Here is a 17,385-nt window from a genome sequence, read left to right on the forward strand (position 1 = left end):
CTTCTACAAACCCATGGCAACAACCGTTTTGGGTACAATAAATTCGGGCTGTACGGCTTCGCGTCTAACTAGAAATTCCCTACTAGGCTATTGCATTGAAGAATATCACTCGATGACTACATAATAAGAAACTTAGGAAGCCCCGGTGAGATGCCATGTTTTAAACCTATGATCGCCAAGAAATCAGGCTTATATCCGACAGGGGATTTCACCCATAATATTATACGGCAAACATGACATGTTCTCAGCTCTCGGCGCAGCAGGATGTGGTGGAGCTATGTCTCTTTCGTGGAATTCACATATTAATTTGTTCTGACTATTACATATATAATATAGGAGACTATATTCTTCAAACCTTGTAGAAAATTCTATGAAGCTAAATGCATTTGCATCCAGCTCATCATTCTCGACATGTTCTCACCATATAGACGGCTCCGAGTCTGGCCTGAACAGCCGCTTCCGCTGAGAAGTAGAGTGTTTCGTCCAAACCAGATAATTTACAATTTTATTCTTATACTCTTGACGATCGCCTGTTTCGTCTTCGCGGGTCTTCTCGGTCGCTGCGATGGCATGCTAAGCGATGCCGACCTTGTTCAGAAGATGGTAGAGGCATCCCGCTATGTAAGACACAGCTATCCTATGATTATTATAATAGAACCACGCTAACCGAGCTTCTCATTCCCAATTTAGGGCCCTACAATATTTCCTGTAGTCTATGCCCTTGTCGTGGGCGGTGCTTTGCGTTCCCTAGCACTATGGAGGTTACAAGACGGGGAGAAAGTCAGTTTTCTGGACCTCCTCCTAGGAAGTACCTCCGTGGGCGGTATGATCGGAACACAGCTTGAGCGACGACTTACACAATTTGATATCCCTAGCTTATGCCTCTTATTCATATGGGCTCTGTCCCCCCTTGGAGGTCAAGCCTCGTTTAGGATCATCACATTTCGAGATATACAAATACCATATAATCTCACACTTAGTTTTTTGGACTTTTCCAATGCTAGCTCTCCTAATTCCTGTATGTACCGAACTTCGACAATTCTGACCCCCTTTCGGCCTGTCTCGGAAGCCAGCATACCCTTATCATACTGCATAAGGTGTCACTATACCTGAGACATGCCTTAACCATAAGTTGCTCACTAAAATTAGCAATTATTAACTCTTGCTGTTAGTATCCTCGGTAGATATTACAAATCTTCTTGACGTCATCGACTCATCCTTCGTATCGTCTCTCGTTTCTCCCACATCGATTAGCCAATCTCCTATGGATCCTTGGGGTAACATAAAGATTCCATTTATCGAGAATTTGCCCGGATACGACTTAGCAGGCGAAGACAAATGGATCCCATTTGCAGGGTACTCGGAAGCTACTCCATACTCGTCTCTCGTTGGTATACCAATAGCGAATATACCAAAGATTGGCAATACCGAGTTTACCGTGGAAGCTTCTTATTGGAATTTCCGCTGTCCCGATTTTGGATCTCCTGAGCACTATAATGACGACTACTGGTACGAGACGATAAACAATGCTACTGCAGGTTGCACTCTCTCGAATTTACAGTGTACGATATTTAACAATAGTATATCTCTCCCCGATGGTTTGGTCACAGAAGGAGCCCGGACTCCGTCGGGTTGGATTATGTCACTAACTCGTGATGACGAGAGAGAAAGGCGTTGCACTGCAGGACCTACAGACAATGTTCCCGAAAGACGGCTCTTTTCTCGGACTAGGAATACAGGTGCACATAAGCCAACCGCAGCAAACTGCACTATGGGAACAACAAATGTCGAAGCTTCAGTAAATTGCAACGGCTGGGACTGCAAAGTTGATCGACTACGGAGATCCCAGAAACGTAAGATCTACCAATCACCCGCCTATACTATCTTCGACCACTGCGGTGATTGGGATTCAACCATGGATCTACCAAATTTTCTGAACTATCTTTTGGGTGCGACTAGTAGTGATGTCTCGCGTTCTGTAGGGCCAAGTTTATTCCAGAACTACCTACTCAGCCCAGACACACCTTTTGCCAAGACAGCCTTGCATAGTTATAATATAGACTCTGATATTACGACTATTGGCAACGAATCGTTTGCGGTGCGGTTTTCGCAGATACTTAACAGCTATTGGACGTCGTTCTATAACTTTAACCTCACTTACGGGGGCCATCCGGAAAACCTGGCCTTCTCTACAGATTTTTACACCGGTTATCCCATCTGGACTCCTCTCGCGGAAACGTCGGGTATAAACATTCACACCGAAACGCATTTCTTTTATAACAGAGGGTGGATGGCAGTGCTTGTGATCTCAATCATGACTATGTTTATCAGTGCTATCGTTAAGGCTATCTTCGATTTTAGAATTTGGATCCCCGACTTGCTCATGAACGTGTCAACTATGATTAGAGGGAGCACGTCTAACTGCCCTAGTGTACCTTTTGGTGGTACCACCTTGGATGATAGCGAACGCTCGAGACTCTTGAAAAACCTTAGGGTTAGATATGGGAATATTCGGACTCAAGATGGTAGCCCTGGCGAGCTGGGAATTGGTGAACTTGCGGAGGGCGAAGGAAAAGTCACCAGAGTTACACAGAATGAAACATATTGGTAGACTTTTACCAAGGTAGGAATAGTTCTATAAATAAATAACAAAGACTTATTAAGGGATTTAAACCATTGCGATTTAAAAGATAGAATGATAAGCTGCACGATTTATCATCGATATTGCAATAAAGATAAAGCAACAAACCAACTACAGTATTATAGATGTGGTGACGACGAATCGCAATGGCGACATCTCACCGCTAATTTCCTATACCGTAATTGAAAGAGGAATTTCATTAGCAGTAAGCCGCGATAACACACAAACTTACATGATGCGCATCCCCCTAATTTACAAGTGCCGAAAGATGCAGCGATATTCGGACTAACGGGGATATAGCTGCATAAGATAAATACGACGTGGATAGAATCCCTGAAGAGGCTCGCTGGTATATATATACCTATATATCATATAACTTACTCATATATTTTCGACGTATGTTTACTCGATTACATGTAGTCGAAACAAGGAAAATAAAGAGAAGATATATAAGAGATTTCGGCTTTTAAATATAAGATTTCATCCTACGTCAACGAAGAGGTAAGACACTGGACATCATAAGCGATATCGGTCGGATTTCCCCAATCACGTCCTTAAAACAACCATTTTGACTATCATCAATATTATACTTGGGGAACTATAGACATAGTTACTTAGAAAAGCAATAGTCAATGGCAGTAGATATCAAAGACGGAGACCAGTCCGAGAAGACTGATCTAGGACCTAATACAGAAAGCATTTTCACGTCAAATCAAGAGAATGTCCAGACGAGAAGTCAAGATGGCAGTACAACTTCATTACCAGGGATTCATGGAGAGACGAAACAAAACACTTTACTATCTAAAGCAATAAAGGTGATAAATTGGATGCCGCAACGCTGTCGCTATGACCCCGAGAACCCGCCAAATTTCACCCTTGCGCTCAACATGTTATTCGCTTTCGTACGTTATTATATACCTACTACCAATCAACCAGCCAACATTCCCCTAAGCTAACATCTACCAGAGCGGAACATTCACCGTTGCGAACCTCTACTATGCGCAACCAATCTTGAACGTCTTAGCTAGGGACTTCAATGTGAGCTACGAGCGCGCCTCTGACGTCGCTACGTTGTCGCAAGCGGGATATGCTGTGGGCTTGCTTTTTCTGTGCCCCTTGGCGGATATGGTTCCGCGGCGACCGTTTATTCTTTTCCTTATATGGGTGACCGCAACTATTGTAAGTATCCAATTGTAGATGATAACTCGTTTTATATACTTACCTAGCGAACTTATACAGTGGATTGGGTTATGCCTTACGAATAATTTCGAAGTATTCATTAGCTTGTCGTTTCTGTGCGGAGTTGGGTAAGTACCTACCTATGCATTATTCTTTACACAACGTTCTGGTATCCCTTACTTCAAGTCTAACGGTTAAGTAGAACAGTCACACCGCAGCTCATGCTACCGCTTGTTGGCGACTTAGCACCAGCTCATCGCCGTGCCAGTTCTCTTTCAGTAGTAGTATCGGGATTAGCACTAGGATTACTGATCGCGAGGGTCCTGTCAGGTATAGTAGCAAACTTCACATCGTGGAGAAACATCTACTGGATAGCATTCGGTGCACAATATTTGACTTTAGTGTTGCTTTATTTCTTTCTCCCTGATTATCCTGCGAAGAACAAGGGTCTCAACTACTTTAAGGTCCTCTGGGGAATGGCTGTCATGGTCGTAACGGAGCCACTCCTCACACAGGCGTGTATTATTGGGTTTCTCCTCAGCGCCGCCTTTACCTCCTTTTGGACAACTCTGACTTTCCTTCTCGCATCACCACCGTATGAGTACTCTTCTCTCGAAATAGGATGTTTTGCCTTTATTGGGATCGTGGTTGTCGCACTTGCTCCGGTCTGGTCTCGTCTTATTACAGATCGCTTCGAGTTCCTCTTTTCGGTCGTTCTTGGTCTTAGTTTCGAATTTATTGGCATTGTGATATCGACCTTTATCGGCAGCTTCACGGTTGCGGGGCCTATTATCCATGCCATCATGATGGACTCGGGTGCAAATTTCACGCACACTGCTAATCGCAGTAATATTTATAGCCTCGACCCGAAGGCGAGGAATCGTGTGAATACGGTATATATGGTTTTCTCCTTTGGTGGGCAAATCATGGGTACAGCTGTTGGAAATAGACTGTACGCTCAGGGGGGTTGGGTTTGGAGTAGTGGCTCCAATATCGCTTTTATCGGCGTAGCTATTATCGTCGGTATAATTCGTGGTCCAAGGGAAACCGGCTGGGTAGGATGGTCTAATGGTTGGAGTATAAAGAGAGATGATATTCCAAAGAGAGGAACAGCGGGTTCCGCTGATACTGATATTGAGGAAGCTTCATCGCCATCGGAACAGCCGGTGGAGAGCTCAATGGGTGAAGCCGTCCTACGGAATCCGAGATAAATGAAATGTAAATTCGGTACTCATTTCGACATGTTCCAGAAACTTGATATCAAGTTATGCTAATTCCATACCGGTATCGTTATTTGTTGACGTCGTCATAAGCGCGAGTCTTCGTTATTCCTTAATCCAGGGGCCGAGGTCTGCCCATAGTTGGCACCTCTTCCTTCGCCCGCCCTCCCAAGAACTTCCTTCCGCAATCTCGAAGTCTGCTACTAAGGGCGGTATTGATTCATCGCTACTAGGCAAATAGCTAGTAACGTTGATCGGGACACCGCCGATGATAAATTCCGTTGTGGTTGGTGTGCCGCCGGTCATATTCACGTTAAGCATCCAGTTGTATCCCGGTTCCGCCTCCCACTGAGGCCATGCTCCAGAGCCTGCTGCAATAATATTCCCTTTATCTGCGGCGATTATTTGCTCTTGGCTGAGAGTTGGGTCGCCATTCACTACAAAGTTTCCCCAAATCCTCTGGAAGGCAGCGCGAAACACCTCGTCCATACTAGTATCCGGAATATCTGTCGGCTGGAGTAACGGGTATAGGTCGAGACCGTGCTGGCCAGGCGGAACTGATAATTGATAATGCCATGACTTTCCACCTCGCTTATTTGCGTACGCATCGGAGAGCCAGTACGATGGGCAGGTGAATGACGTTTCTGCATATAGGTTCGTAGCTGCTTGCTGCCAGCCATAGGCCCATCCAGAGTTCGTTGTCGAGTATGGTGATCTCACGCCGTCGGAGTTGACTAATATATCTGAAGCATTTTCGGGAATTGTATAGAGTTTGAGGATATTGGTCATGTTCGTTTCGCTTAATAGTGGATAGGTGGTTGCAACAAAGCGCCTAAAATCGTCTTCATTCGTTATATTTTGAGGCGTGAAGTCTGGTCCATCATTCAGGTTACTCGCTGACAAGATACGCATGCCATTGAGCCCCCCTCCTCCCAGGAGATGGTCGGTGGGCCTTTCTTGGATAAGTCTCCTATCTGTGACGGGAACGAAGGCCCATTGACCGTGAGGTGCTCTTGTACTGACGTAGTCACTGGCAGTTTGAAGATCGACCGTGTCTGCCGAGACTAGGCATTCGAAGACTGTTTCGTTCACTTTCGATCCATCCGTAAGACAGCCCAACTTCTCCGCAAAACGATAGTAGTATTCAGTTGGCACAGCGCCATCATATTCCCTATGACAATTCTTAGTATTTATTAAGCGAGCGTCGATAGTATATGAAAGATGCAACTTACCATTGAGATGGAAGGAAAGGACTTGTAGCGATGATACCCTTGAACAAGGCGGTGTTGTCAAAACCTCCGTAAGCCATTCCAAGGAGCATAGCACCACCTCCGCCAGCAGATTCCCCGGCGATAGTCACTTGCTCGGGATCTCCACCAAATAGATGAATATACTCTTGAACCCATTCTAATGAGAAGTACATATCATGGATTCCTGCATTTGGTACACCAGATCTAGCCAAATCAGCTGATGAAAGGAACCCGAAAGCCCCTAGCCGGTACTGGATCGTCACTATGATATAAGTGTTGCCATTGGTATGGATTTGTGGTGATGGGTCAAATCCCCCGTTTGCTTGGCCATATCCACCGCCATCTATTTGAGTTAACACTTTGGATTTTAGTAAGGAATATTGAAAACTTACGAATCCAAACCATTACGGGTAGCTTTGTTTTGTTTGCCGGTGTGAAGACATTCACGAACAGACAGTCTTCGGAGCCGGATGGACCCGGTTTATGCGGACTATTATACTGTTTAGCCTTAATTTCATATAGGGGTAGTCTCTTCTACATACCCTGGAGAGTTTAGTGTTTGAGGGCACCGCGGTGCATAGCCGATCGCTGGAATTACTCGAGTCCTGTTTTGATTCGGGGGTTGGGGTGGTTGCCATCTAAGCTTACCAACTGGAGGGGCGGCATATCGTATCCTAGGATATCGTTAGCTAGAGCCTCATATGATTTTAGCATGAGAAGTACGCCGTACCCTTTGTATGCATTGATGTCATATTTATCATCGTAGTATCCTTGGTATAACTCATAATTTAGATCAACAACCGGTGCTAGGTGGCTTTGGCTCATTCCTAGAGAGAAGAGGAAGGCTGCGAATGTCAATATTTTCAAAAACATCTTGGTGATTTCGACGGTGTTCCAGATAAGATACAAGAGGTATCAGCTCAGGGATGCGTAATTTGACAGCAAAAGCCAGAAGAATAAAATTTAAGAAACGACAGAGCCTATTTACGGAGGCAAGGAATCCTTCCCCCTTGGGTATGCTGCGCAGAGTAAGAGAAAATAGTCACAATTGCACTCAACTCTGTAGGCTTGGCCAACCATAATCCTATTGGTAAGTAAACATACAGTATCCTAGTCAGAAGGCTTGGGTATATTGACAGGTGATAGGAAAAGAAACTTCTCCAAGTCACAAGTAGTCATCCAAGGCCAGTTTCAGCCCATAAGCATACGTTGAGCACAGCTATTAACAAAAGTCACTCTAAGCCTCATTACCTATCATAATCATCACTTAATCCTGTGGCGGCATAAGATGCATCAGCTATTGAATGTCACTAATTCTTACTTGCATCTAGTTTCGTCGTATCACGGACCGGTGCGTAAAGTATGGCACTGGTAGCTTTTTCGTCCCTTACTAGTTAACAGGCTCTATTATATCCGTGCTTATTCTTCCTTTATACCTTAGTCAGTAGCATAGACTATTTCTTGAATTAAAACCTAGTTACAATACATATCAAGATTTGATTCTGAAAAATATACTCCTCCTAGGTATTTATAGATGTGAAATTTGATATTTCAATTTCATAAGATCGTGGTACTACTACGATATGTATATCAAGAGTAAAACATGATGGCCGCCACAAGACTTAGTATACGAAGTTGTACTACCACACCTTTGCATGAAATGGCAAAACAAAGCGAAGGCTACACTAAAGCCATCAGCTTCAAGGGTTCAGATGGAATGTGGCTTTCGAAACAGGCGTCTATTTGCACAGAGCTACAAGACTTACATTCGGTCAGAGACATAGCGCGGGGTCAGATAGTATAGACTCGGAGCTATCTTCAAAGCTTGGAGTCATTTATTTCTACGGCTTGCTTTGACCAACCGAACCTGTATTGTCATATAACCTATTTGTGATGACATGAAGGGAGGTGCCCTAATATCAAAGAGAGGTATAAAGGAAAACCATAAGCTATCAATATGAAATTATTATCACCGCTTAATCATAGCTTTAATTCGCTTTGTAATATGTCTCTTTGGAAGAAATGTACATTATTTTAGGTATAACTAGACATCCCTATGAGTATGCCTTATTGCCAAGGAGCCAACGAGACCCAATCATAGAATTTCCTTTACTCGGCATATGCAAGCCATGTACAAAAGCCACTGAGGCAAACAAAAAAAAGCCTTGATTTTTATGTTATACCGTTCCGTATGACATAGACACCATTACAAAGGCCGTGATTTATGATTTAAGGCCCATACTCCTAGCGGTCTAACTTCCCCAAAGTGCATTGCTAAACTTTAAGCGCAAAGCCAACCCAATCTTAACAAACAAACAACATAACTAAACGTAACTTACAAAAGATGGATTCAATAATCAAGATGATTAATCTCCCCCAGTCTCAATGGACCTCGTCTCAGGATGGTGGCCGAATTGATTGGGGAACCTGCTCCGTAATGTAAAAAGGGGGGGGGACAAGAGGTTGAGAACATACCACAACGTGCCGTTGGGATTATAGTCGAAAACCACTCTACTTATCACAGTCCAAAAAGGGTTTATAGACATATAATAGAGAATTAAGGTAGTTTATATCAAGACCAGCATTGCCTTGTAAGATTCTATTGAGGCCACGTATCGCTACCCCAGTATTGAACTACGTGTCAGATTTCAAATTAATAAGACCGATTGAATTTCGAACCTACTAGAACTAGCTAGGAGAAACGTGTTATTATAGTCCTATGTTCGTCATCAGCTACGTATTGTGCATATAAGAAACATGACTTTCCTTCATAATATGATTTAAGTACTATTGATTAAGCCAGCTGAACTGAAATACTAAATAGCATTATTAACAGCGGATACTATATCATACCATTACCTCACAAGTTTTGATTTCAATCTAGATAAATTCATCTTCTTGGCAATCTCATCCAAATAAGGAGGACCTAGAACCTTTCGAAAATGACCTTCACCGTCCTCGTCTTCGGCCACCGTCTCCCCGGCGTCTCCCCGGCCCAATTCAAAGAGCGCTACGATGAGCATATGTCCCTTATACAGAAAATAACAGGCGCATATTTCCCCCTGTCGCACACACGACGATACATTCAGCGCGCCGATGGGTATAACGCTAAGGTGATCGTGGGATCACAGGAAGATTTTGATTTCGATGTAATAGCCGAAATGGTATTTGAAAACGAGGGGATATTTAAAGCGTTTTATGAGATAGTGAGCAAGGAGGATAATGCGAAAATTGTTGACGAAGATGAGAAGAAGTTCTTTGATAGGAAGCGAGTGAGGGTCGTGGTGCTAGGAGAGACAGAAGTTACGGAGCGAAGAGTCTAATTGTAATTATTTTGATTTAGGTGCATATACATTAGTCGCTACTCCTCTCAGTGCTTTGCTATAAACATTAAGAATCATCGGGCGAACATGGAATCGGACTGATGCTTATACTAAAATACGACATGTCTTCACCTATTAGCAGCTCAACCCCTATTCCACCGACAGGGGTAATCAATATATACGTCTTAAGTGATGAAATAGACCTTTTCCTCCTACCACAATGATAGGTAAAATTACTTAGAGATATGAATTGTTTCTTGACAAGACTTTAAGTAACTATGCCGGCTTCTATTATCTAATATGAACCCAGTAATAGCACAGGTTTCACGAGTATACAGTATAGCTCGCATACCCTGGAAGCCCAGTCCAGGAGGGTTATCTTAATAATGAACCGAACATAGTTCGTTACTAATAGCTAGAAAAATATCTATAAACCTTTATCGTAAAGCCTTTTATCTCAATACTACCCAAATAATGTGCGATGATTCCCTAACTGTGGGTCGCTTTCGGCGAATAGAACAGTAAAATATACCTCTTATCTAAAAGCCCTTCAATATCGATATCTAGGAGCGATTTACTTGTTAATATTCACATCTAAGAGTTGAGCTTAGTTAAAAAGGTATTTCCCATCTACATGATGCCCCACCTATAAGTCGATGCGATCTTCTCTATAGTTATCTTCAATACGCCCAACCATATCTCCTAAACCAAATCAATGAACAACGACCTAATAAACTCATCCAGGGTCTCAGACAAGATAAAGAACTTATAAATGTAAACTTATGATTTTGGCACATTAATCAAGGTTAAGGCGTTATAGACTTTTCGACAAAAGTGATGCACTTCAGACCGAATTCCAACTTTTTATATTCATCGGTCCTGTCCGAATAGATAGGTAGATAGATATGTAAATACTTATCTAAGCCGATGTTACGTACCAAGACTCGTCTAAATGCCGTGGCGTAGACCCAGGCCAGATAAGCAATTGGAGTGAATCCATGGTTACATGGCATGACGATCTTCCCCGGACTCCACCTTCGAGCGGACAGGAGATAAGGAAGAAACTTCTGCTAAATGGAATATTATTACATGTAAAGGGCTTAAAGACCATAATGTAGGCTATGATATTCAGTATATCTCATCTATTTTGGCCTAGTTAGTGGTACTTAAACTTCAGAGCTGTTGTTTCGATCGAATTGAAAGTAGAAAAAATCTTATCGAACCATGATGCAAGTCCAGTCAGCATCCCTGGAGATACGAGCTTCCAAATGGGAAGCAAGCCGTAGACGTCACCCGCATTCCATGCATGTCGGTATTCTTATCTACATTATCTCATCCGAGATAAACATGGCGTCGCTGTGGTCCCGTGGGGTGTACTCGGATCTTAGGGCTTGCATCTGCATATAAACAACAATACGCCGCTTGTATCTTGTAGATAACATCTCACAACGTCGACAAGAATGTTCAATGAGTTTCATAATACGTTGTAAATAATGGCGCAAGGCGTAGAAATCTCAATGCTTCCTGTAGAAGGGAACATCCCTCTGCAGATATCTAGTAGCTCGGAGAAAGACCCGGAGAAGATAAATGATGTGGAGATAAGCGAGAAAAGCAGCATAGCGGCTGGTGAGCTTCAAGATGGTTCAGGTTTGACTTCACCTCGTCTTATATTGCCGATGATTGAGATACTTATCAATAAAAAGTCCCAGAATACACCGACGAGCAGTATAAAAAGCTGAAAAGAAAGGCTGATAGATATCTTCTACCGTTGATGTGGCTTTGCTATGGCATTCAACAGACCGATAAAACTTCCATCGGAACGCAGGCCACATTTGGACTTTCAAAGGTAGTACTAGAATTCTACAGTCCTATCTAACCAATTCCTCTACTAATACCAACTTAGGATACCGGACTTGTTGGACAGCAATACTCATGGCTTACGACAATATTTTATATCACATACATGTGCTTCGAGTTTCCATCTAACATCATCCTACAACGGTATCTGATGGGCCGGACATTATCATGTTATATGATCTGCTGGGGTGTCGTGGTTCTATGTATCGGATTTACGCATAACTTCACACAGCTGGTCACCCTACGTGCGTTACAGGGTATGTTCGAGGTAAGTTTTATTTCCTTGAGCTGAAGGCATGGGAACATGGGAGTACTTACAAGGCGTCGCCCCTATCTAGTGCTGTATCTCACCTGGCTTCATTCTCGTCGTCGGAAGTTGGTATACAACACGCGAACATGCTTCACGGTCGCTCGTCTTCCAGAGCGCCAATGCTGGCTTTGGAATTATTGCCAACTTGATTCTCTACGGGATTGGATCGCTGCAATATTCTCGGGGTCCTGAGTTTCAGGCTTGGCGATACATGTCTTATGTGAGTTGACCGTACCGGCCTTTATAAGGTAGATTATCATCACTCGGCATTATGCTAATGGTTACTTTGATGGTTTGACGAACTAGTTCCTCGGTGGCATGACGATTCTAACTGGCTTCCTGTGCCTATTCCTGCTTGGCACCCCGTCCGAAGTGAGGTGGCTAAGCCCGGAAGAGAGAAAGATAGCCAATGCCCGCATTATGAGTAATAACACTGGCCACGACCGGACTGGTATCAAGAGATGGAAGTGGAATCAAGCGCGGGAATGTCTAGTCGACCCCTGCGTAAGTACCTAACTCAGAGAGAATCCAGGTATGAAACTTATATTCACTAACATAATTAATGTCTGTTGTAGTTCTGGTTAGCCGGAGTCAACGCGTTCTTGAGTTCAGTTCCTAACGGTGGAATAACCGCCTTCGGATCCATCATCAATACCAACGCCGGATTCAGTTAGTTATCTATGAAATCCACTATATGATCGTGAAAGCTTACAGTGTGTTAGCCAACCTACAGGTGATTCTCCTCGATATACCGCGGAATATCACGTCTGTGATATGGTTCATCTTTATTGGTATTGTCACAAGCAGGAAGAAGAACCTTCGCATGTGAGTCGCCTCGGAAAGAGAGTACATGCTTTTTGAGTTTTCAAGGGGTAGCTGATTCGAAGTCTTAGGTATTTCATGATTATCTCCGTCATTCCTCCGGTGGCGGGCTTCGTTATGATGGCGACGCTTCCTAACGAACCTCATTACAAGTGGATTAAGTGGGCAGGGTAAGTAGTATTTATTCATAAGACCATAAACCCAGAGTAAAGATACTAACGAGGGGCTGGACGACAATAGTTACTTCATTACTGTTCCGAGCGTGGTAGCGCTGTTTCTCGCTTGGACACTGATTCCTTCAAACGTTGCCGGACGCACAAAGCGCACGTTGACATCATCATTCACTTTTGTCGGGTACTGCGTGGGTAACATGGTCGGATCACAAATTTTCCTTGCAAAGGATGCTGTGCGTATTTCCCTTTCCATACGGAACCGTTGAGGGTCTTACTAACAAGGACATCTAAAGCCACGATATATCCCCGGTACCGCTGGCTGTGCTGTATGCTTTGGGCTAGAGTTCATCGTCCTGATAGCATGGCGAATCGTGTTAGTCATGCGGAATCGGCGACGCGAAAAATGGCTAGGCGAGCAGGGCATCACTGAGGAGGAGAGAGTAGAAAGGGGAAAGCAACTTGGAGAACAAGACCATACGGACTTTGAGAATCCTTATGTAAGTCAACCTCTATTCTTATTATCCCCATTTTTAAGATACCTCATCTAACACCTGTAATTCACCTAGTTCCGCTACACAATGTAGAAAAAAAATATACTACGACAAACAGCCCCTAAGCCAGACGTAGGTACAAGTTAAATAGAACTAAGTCCATACCCATATTTCTTCGAGCCGCACATAACTACATAGGCCCAGACATAGTCATTATCTAGGAATATTTATATGTGCCTACGCAAGGATTCCAGTGACTTCGAGCGTAATATGATATGTAAAACCGAATTATGTGTGACCAACCATATAGACTAAAGTTTATTACGCGTACGTTACGCGTAAAGCCATGACTTAGATTATTGAGTGGCTAGTCTAGCTAACGTAAGATAGCACATGTTGGTGTTTGTTAATGACTGAAAAGTTGGCAGAATTGTAAATGCGTCTAGCAAATTAACCAGCTAGTTCGCAGATTCATTTCATCATGTCTAATTGAAACAAGATGTACCATCTACTATACTTCTAAAAGTAGATGTGGCGACTAAAATGGCTAGGCCTTGCCTCCTGAGACAATATAGAAGAAGAAAAAAAATAATCACGTAACACATAGAGGTATCTCGAGCGCTTCATCCAAAAATCCCGAACCCGATATCTGACAAACGCCAATTTCCCGTATATACACCCACTTCTATTTTGAGGTACCAAATCGCGTTATACGCGATCGGAGAATGCTGTCTAAGACGAGTAGACGGCAACCCATTGAACTTCCATCATGCTGCCGTAGCCATCTTGCGTAGCTAAGTTGGGTAGACCAGGCCAGTCACCACCGACAGCAACATTGAGGAGGACGTATCTAAGACGTAGAATTAGCAATTATTCACCAAGTGTTAATGATGCAGGGGCGCTTACAAGGGGCTGTGGGCTAGAGAAGACCAGACGGGCGCATCGTTGATATCAGCTCCGGTGAGAGTATTGTAGTTCTTGCCGTCCAGGTGCCATGTAATGGTCTGCGCTCGCCAGTCGTCATTTGTGAGATCGATCGTAACGCCCCAGGTGTGGAAACCGTCGGGCGACATAGGAGTTGTGCCGGCGCGGCCGATGGGCTCGTTGCAAGGACCGCCGAGGGCGGACCCGCAGTGGACGGTACCATAGCCGGTAAGAAGTCCATTGACCTGTTCCATGATATCTATTTCTCCGGCAGCGGGCCATTGGGTACCGTGGCGCATAGCATCGCCAAGAGCCCAGAAGGCAGGCCAGATACCCTGCTTGTTAGGGTTATTTCCTAACAAGAGGCTTGACTGTATGCTAAAGACCTTGCCGGCTTTGGGAGTCCAAGATCCCTTAGTCTCGATACGTCCCGAGGTCCAATGGCCAGACGGCGATTTCCGGGGAACGAACTGAACGGTGCCGCCGCCGCTGATCTGGACGTTCTGGTTCGAAGTGGTGTACGTCTGGACTTCGTTGTTGGTGTTGATGGCATCCATGATATTCCATGTGTCACCGTTGGGAGAGGCGCCTGCTTCCCCCTCGAAAGACTCGGAGAAGACGATGTCCATGCCCTGGATGTTCGGCGGGGCAATAGCGGCGACAAGGCCGGGGACGAGGGAAGCGAGGATGCTTTGCTGGAAGCGCATTTTGAAGGACTAAAGTCGGAAATGACAGGAAGTGCCGAGTTTTGATATCAGTTGTATAATGACAGTAAATGCCCTAGTTCTATAGACCTTCTAAGAAAGTCGACTTGGGCTAAGATGTGGTAAAAGGAGAGCTATCCTGGCTGCAATAGTAGAAAGAATCCTGACTTGCAGGGAGTTTGACGGATATATAGTTAAAAATGAAAGACGAAGCAAACAAGTTGATAACTAACTAGTTATCAACACGAAAGTGAAAAAGAATGTGTTATATAAACTCGGCTAGCAAGGCAGAAGAAGAGAGCGTAAATGCACAATGGTTGGGCGCGGAGGGAAAAAAGACTAGTAGAAGAGCTCGGAAGCAGTTCACCTTGGAGATATATATTAAGAGCCCATAATAGAGACCCGGTTGTGTTGTATGCAGTACCACTCGGTCAAGGAGTTATGGGCTCCACTGCATTAATGGGGGGTCTCGATAGATCCACGCGGATCTAAACAGATGGTGGCACTGCCTAAAAAGTGGATAGTAGAAGAAAACATAAGGCCTAGCAGTTCTAGGTGCATAGTTCAATGATATCGGATAGTCGAAGCGAATAGATAGATGATAGGTACCAGAGAAATGGGAAGCATGATACGTGACTAGCGCGGAAATTAATTATAGGAGGATAGGGTGAAACTGGTAGGGGGTTGCTTGGTTTTTTTCTTCTTCTTCTGCCAGGTTCTGGACTGGCTTTAACTGAATGGAAATACGACTTGGGATATGCCCTGGTTACAACCTAGATAGGCCTGAGATGGTGGGTAGGAACTCCCCTAGAGTGACATTGGGCGCGCTGTTCCTGAATTCTGAGCCAGAACTGGCCAGTCCAAATCTTGGATTTCGTCCCTAGCACTGACCACTCGCGACGCGCCGAGCTCTCTGTCTTGCCTGTCCTGTCCTGTCCTGTCGTGCTCCTAAAAAGCTCCGGGGCGGCGTGGGCTTGCCCCGTCACTTTTCAACTTTTTAAGATGGAGCCCAACGGGGTCTAGTCTCTCAGTCAGCATTAATAGTGGCAATATTATGATGGATAATATCAAGAGAAAACTTGTCATATTGTAGCCCATCATATTCTTGACATCTCATTGAGCAGCAAACCCCTTTTTCTTAAGGCTTGTACAACCAACCACGATGAGTTGGCAAGTATGATGTGAGATGCATTATACATAAGTTCGGCTGCAAAGTTCTGTAAGCATTCTCGTAGACCGAAGGCCGGCAGCCGACGCGGTTCCAACAGTTTATCGCCAGGTCGTTAAAAAAGGTTTCCCGCATGTGGAAGAGAGGGGCAAGTCCAAGTTGGTGTAATCGATTTGGCCAGGATTGAAGAAAATGAAGGAGAAAAAAAAAGGGGAGAGGGACACCGTGCATCTAAAATAGGCTAGTTTAGCTTAGCGTGGCCCCTGGTTATGCAAGGTACTGTACGGCATACGCTGAGTTGGCATGTGCACTCAGCACGCTATTATGTACAGCAACAACCAATCAGATAAGTACTGTACAAATTTGGATATTCTATCCAATGGTTGACAGGGGTTTATGGTGAAACAACGAAAGATAAACTGGGACCCCTTGCATTATTCTTTCTTCTTTCCTTTCTTGGTACTTACCTCTATGCAGCTATGTAAGCTTGATTTAGGTAGTTCGTATACATGTGCGTAGTCGCGGGCTTGCATAGTGCAGTAGTCAATCAAGCCTGACTTCAATTTTCAATATTTACTTCACTTACATATAGGTTACAACCAGCGCAAAACTATCTTACTGTAGTATTTACGAATGAACAACTCAACATAGATATTAAAGTAACAATCGGTATTACTTTCCATATTTACCCGTTACAATATTGAAAACTACCGTTACTATACCAAATGTTTACTGACGATAGCCGCGGGAAGGGTTTTGAAAATAGTATTAAGCGCGCGCCCAGCAATACCTCCTGTTCCTGTTCCCACAAACCACGTTAAATATATTATGTTTTTACCGCGCCGTCTCGAGAATAATAACCGTACGCCGAAGCGCTTAATAGGCTAGGTCATACGATGACGGATCCTATTGTTTTCCTAATCCGCGTCCTCCGCATTATAGCTTCTGTTGAACAACGCAACTTAAGTTATTTCCTGTTGTGAATAGTAATACGTTAGAGGCTGACTGCTTTCACGCTATCCCCAACTCCGAAGAAGTAACCGACGATCTTTTCAAGTTCGAGAAAATTCCCCGTTGACCCAACGGGGGAAAAATGCACATCTTTTCCTAGTTACAACTAGGTTTGCTACCAAAATTCCATCTTATCAGTTGAAATGCCGGACGGCGCAGGTCCGGCGGTATGCAAGTGCTTAGAATCTTCGCTTAAGCTCTCCGTCCAGTGATATTCTTTTCCTTTCACTTGGCTCCGGCCTAAGCCAATGGGCACTAACGAGTGAAGTCCCTCATTACCACCCGACCTGACACGACAGTCTACTTGTAAAA

General features: G+C 44.1%; 5 protein-coding genes across 5 annotated transcripts; 3 read left to right on the forward strand and 2 right to left on the reverse strand.

Annotated features, from left to right (window-relative positions):
• Positions 1–411: 411 nt before the first annotated feature.
• GL218_01105 (putative uncharacterized transporter YgaY) lies at positions 412–5,031 on the forward strand (the record flags this gene model as incomplete). The annotated part of the gene is made up of 7 exons (XM_033577553.1): positions 412–621; positions 691–1,018; positions 1,173–1,562; positions 3,407–3,543; positions 3,608–3,820; positions 3,881–3,948; positions 4,023–5,031. The coding sequence occupies 7 exons, from the start codon at positions 412–414 to the stop codon at positions 5,029–5,031; spliced, it is 2,355 nt and encodes a 784-aa protein (XP_033439558.1).
• Positions 5,032–5,145: 114 nt separating this feature from the next.
• GL218_01106 (Neuroligin-4, X-linked) lies at positions 5,146–7,163 on the reverse strand (the record flags this gene model as incomplete). The annotated part of the gene is made up of 6 exons (XM_033577554.1): positions 5,146–6,211; positions 6,273–6,633; positions 6,683–6,780; positions 6,833–6,878; positions 6,939–6,964; positions 7,021–7,163. The coding sequence occupies 6 exons, from the start codon at positions 7,161–7,163 to the stop codon at positions 5,146–5,148; spliced, it is 1,740 nt and encodes a 579-aa protein (XP_033439555.1).
• A 2,069-nt stretch (positions 7,164–9,232) lies between these two features.
• Positions 9,233–9,613, forward strand: GL218_01107 (uncharacterized protein; the record flags this gene model as incomplete). The annotated part of the gene is made up of 1 exon (XM_033577555.1): positions 9,233–9,613. The coding sequence occupies one exon, from the start codon at positions 9,233–9,235 to the stop codon at positions 9,611–9,613; it is 381 nt and encodes a 126-aa protein (XP_033439556.1).
• Positions 9,614–11,106: 1,493 nt separating this feature from the next.
• GL218_01108 (uncharacterized protein) lies at positions 11,107–13,359 on the forward strand (the record flags this gene model as incomplete). The annotated part of the gene is made up of 11 exons (XM_033577556.1): positions 11,107–11,260; positions 11,317–11,459; positions 11,517–11,738; positions 11,809–12,000; positions 12,087–12,284; positions 12,356–12,449; positions 12,503–12,605; positions 12,674–12,772; positions 12,843–13,008; positions 13,069–13,272; positions 13,342–13,359. 11 exons carry the CDS (start codon positions 11,107–11,109, stop codon positions 13,357–13,359), a joined length of 1,593 nt encoding a protein of 530 aa, XP_033438905.1.
• Positions 13,360–13,998: 639 nt separating this feature from the next.
• Positions 13,999–14,897, reverse strand: GL218_01109 (Glucan endo-1,3-beta-glucosidase A1; the record flags this gene model as incomplete). The annotated part of the gene is made up of 2 exons (XM_033577557.1): positions 13,999–14,116; positions 14,173–14,897. The coding sequence occupies 2 exons, from the start codon at positions 14,895–14,897 to the stop codon at positions 13,999–14,001; spliced, it is 843 nt and encodes a 280-aa protein (XP_033438911.1).
• Positions 14,898–17,385: the final 2,488 nt, after the last annotated feature.

Source organism: Daldinia childiae (genome assembly GCF_008694065.1).
Source record: "Daldinia childiae strain JS-1345 chromosome Unknown Scaffold2, whole genome shotgun sequence".
Taxonomy (NCBI): domain Eukaryota; kingdom Fungi; phylum Ascomycota; class Sordariomycetes; order Xylariales; family Hypoxylaceae; genus Daldinia; species Daldinia childiae.